General features: G+C 52.6%; 1 protein-coding gene across 1 annotated transcript; it reads left to right on the forward strand.

The window, feature by feature from the left end:
* Positions 1-595: 595 nt before the first annotated feature.
* On the forward strand, positions 596-912 carry LOC149429420 (homeobox protein engrailed-1-B; the record flags this gene model as incomplete). Its single annotated transcript, XM_089666431.1, has 1 exon — positions 596-912. A coding segment is annotated over one exon (317 nt), but the record flags the coding sequence as incomplete, so codon positions are not given.
* Positions 913-3,339: the final 2,427 nt, after the last annotated feature.

The raw sequence follows: 3,339 nt of genomic DNA on the forward strand, positions 1-3,339 counted from the left end.
GTGTGTGACTGTGGGGGAGGGGACTAGAGTGTCAGCTCCTCTGGTACAGAGACTGATGGGACTATGGGGGAGGGGACATAGAGTGTCAGCTCCTCTGGTGCAGAGACTGATGGGACTGCGGGGGAGGGGACATTAGAGCGTAAGCTCCTCTGTACACAGACTGATGTGACTGCGGGGGAGGGGACATTAGAGCGTAAGCTCCTCTGGTGCAGAGACTGATGGGACTGTGGGGGAGGGGACATTAGAGCGTAAGCTCCTCTGTACAGAGACTGATGGGACTGCGGGGGAGGGGACATTAGAGCGTAAGCTCCTCTGTACAGAGACTGATGGGACTGCGGGGGAGGGGACATTAGAGCGTAAGCTCCTCTGTACACAGACTGATGGGACTGTGGGGGAGGGGACATTAGAGTGTAAGCTCCTCTGTACACAGACCGATGTGACTGGCTCAGTGATCTCTGTACAGCGCTGCGGTATAGGTCAGAGCTATCCTAATAACTGACAATAATGTGTCCATTCACTCTATAGAAGGTGGTAGGGGGGGTTGGGGTCAGTTTGCAGTCTCTAACACCTCCATGCCCCCTGTGTCCCCTCTTAGGGCCCCGGACCCGGAAACTGAAGAAGAAGAAGAATGAGAAGGAGGATAAGCGGCCCCGCACGGCCTTCACCGCGGAGCAGCTTGCGCGCCTGAAGAACGAGTTCCAGGCCAATCGCTACATCACAGAGCAGAGGAGGCAGACCTTGGCCCAAGAGCTGAACCTCAACGAGTCCCAGATCAAGATCTGGTTCCAGAACAAGAGGGCCAAGATAAAGAAGGCTTCCGGCCTGAAGAACGGACTGGCCCTCCACCTGATGGCCCAGGGACTGTACAACCACTCCACCACCACGGTGCAGGACAAGGAGGAGAGCGACTGACCCCCCACCCCCACCCCTATAAATATATCTATATGTACGTCACAGAGCCCCCTGTATAGATTTCTATCAGGTAAGGACCCCGGGACCATTCTCCCCTCCTCCACCCTCTGTGATTTCGGGGTGACCCCCCCACCCCCACCCTTGACTGTGGACTCCCCACCCGAGTCTCCCCCTGGAGGGAGGCAGCAGAACTGTCCTTTCAAGCCAAAGATTTTATTATGTTGAGGAGGAGTCTGTTCCTGGGGGAGTTCCGAGCCGGACTGGAGAGCCCCTCCCCCCAGGAGCGCATAACTTATTTTCTATGAATAAACCGATTATTATTCCACCGGAAATGGAGCGCATCGTCTGGACATCTTATTCCTGGGCTGGGGGAGGGGAGGGAGGTTTATGTACACCCCCCAGGGAGCGATTCTGCCCTCCCACTGCACCCCACAATCGCACCCCCATCCGAATCTGGCCGACATCTGACATTTCCACCCAACATCCCCCCTATAGGTCCCCTATCAACTCCCCTGAAACCCACATACTACTCCCCCCCCCCCCCCACAAACATCATACACTCCCCCTTCCTCCCTCACCATACCCCCCACCACACAACTCCCCCATACACACCATCACCGTGACCACACAATTCCCCCCCCCCATAGGTCCCCCCATCAACTCCCCTGAAACCCACATACTACTCCACCCCCCCCACAGACACCATACACCCCCCCTTCCTCTCTCCTTATACCCCCCACCACACAACTCCCCCATACACACCATCACCGTGACCACACTATCCCCCCCCCCATAGGTCCCCCCATCAACTCCCCTGAAACCCACATACTACTCCACCCCCCCCCCCACAAACACCATACACCCCCCCTTCCTCTCTCCTTATACACCCCCCACAAACATCATACACCCCCCCCTTCCTCTCTCCTTATACCCCCCACCACACAACTCCCCCATACACACCATCACCGTGACCACACAATCCCCCCTTCCTCCTTCACCCCCCACCCCCCTTCACAATACAGCCCTCCCCCCAAAGCTTCACCATTCACCCATCCATACAACACAACCCCCCCCCCCCCCCCCCACAGCCCCCACACCCCCCTCCCCATTGTACACCACAGAGCCCCCTTTTCTCACCCCCTTACACTATAAACCCCCCATACATCACCCCCCCACCACACAGCACCCCGAAACATTCCCCCCCCCCACCGCACCACTGTCACCCCCGAACAAAATATCCCCTCCCACACACAGATCCGATGTCTCTGGTCGGATCGTCTCCTGTCACCCAATGATCTGATTTCTTCCTGATAATTTCTGTCCCCGATGGAGACATTTTGTCGATCTACATTGATGGGCTGATCGCCCGATCTCTAGAATTATTGGAGGCAGATGGTCCTGGATCGGGGGATAATTATCGGAGAGTTTTGTGTCCCCCATATGGGAAGATGGTACCACCCGACGTCCTGTGTGTGCGCCATCCCTCCGGACACACCGGGATGTATATAGTGTGTGTGTATATATATCGATGTGATTGTATAGAGTCCAACATACATTTATATGGAAGGGAGATCGGCCATCGACAGAGATGGTGAAATCGATCGGAGCGATAATAACGAATCAATAGTAAATGCAGAAATTCCGACTTTATTTGTATCGTTTTGTGATGAAGAAAAAAAAATAATTGAGATTTGTTGTAACGATTTCCTCGGAGAATTGCATTGTCTGTATCCAGATCTGTCGATTGACGGATTGATTTCCGATCGGAATCCTCGCAATTATGATCTCTGATTATTCCGACATTTCTGCGGATTTACCTTCTGGCGATAATAAACGATCGTCCTCCCGCTGTCAGCGCTGATATTATGATTGTGTCTCACCTATACGGTGGCGGAGTACTGTCGGCCCCGGAATACAGATCAGCTTCCATCGATGCCCGACACACAGGAGACCCCCAAACGCCTGGAATCCCCGGATATAGGATGACCCCCCGCAACACACACACACCTGTCCCCCAATACACCCCATCCCCCCCTCCCCCCCCCGGGGGGCTCCAGGTCGTCCAGCAGGTTCTGCCTATTATTGGCCGCAGTCTCGGCTCCCCGAGTCCCATTCTTCATCATTCCTTCCAATGTCATCCTGAAGTCGGCCGAAGTCGGGAAATATTTCCTATGCGGATCCGATGATAAATGTATTATAAGATCATAATAATAATAGATTGCAGCATAATATCGGCGCAGACAGATCGGGGACATCGTACGATCGGGGAAAAGAAAGGTTTCTGCACCTTCTAGTCGGAGCTGCAATTCACTATTATTGTTTTCTTTCTTTCATTATTATTATTATTATTATTATTATTATTTGTATTATTTTTATTATTATTATTATTTTTATTATTTTTATTTTTATTTTTATTATTATTATTAT

The sequence above is a fragment of the Staurois parvus genome, unplaced genomic scaffold (genome assembly GCF_062004578.1).
Source record: "Staurois parvus isolate SC_StPar_1 unplaced genomic scaffold, SC_StPar_1.0 ptg002704l, whole genome shotgun sequence".
Taxonomy (NCBI): domain Eukaryota; kingdom Metazoa; phylum Chordata; class Amphibia; order Anura; family Ranidae; genus Staurois; species Staurois parvus.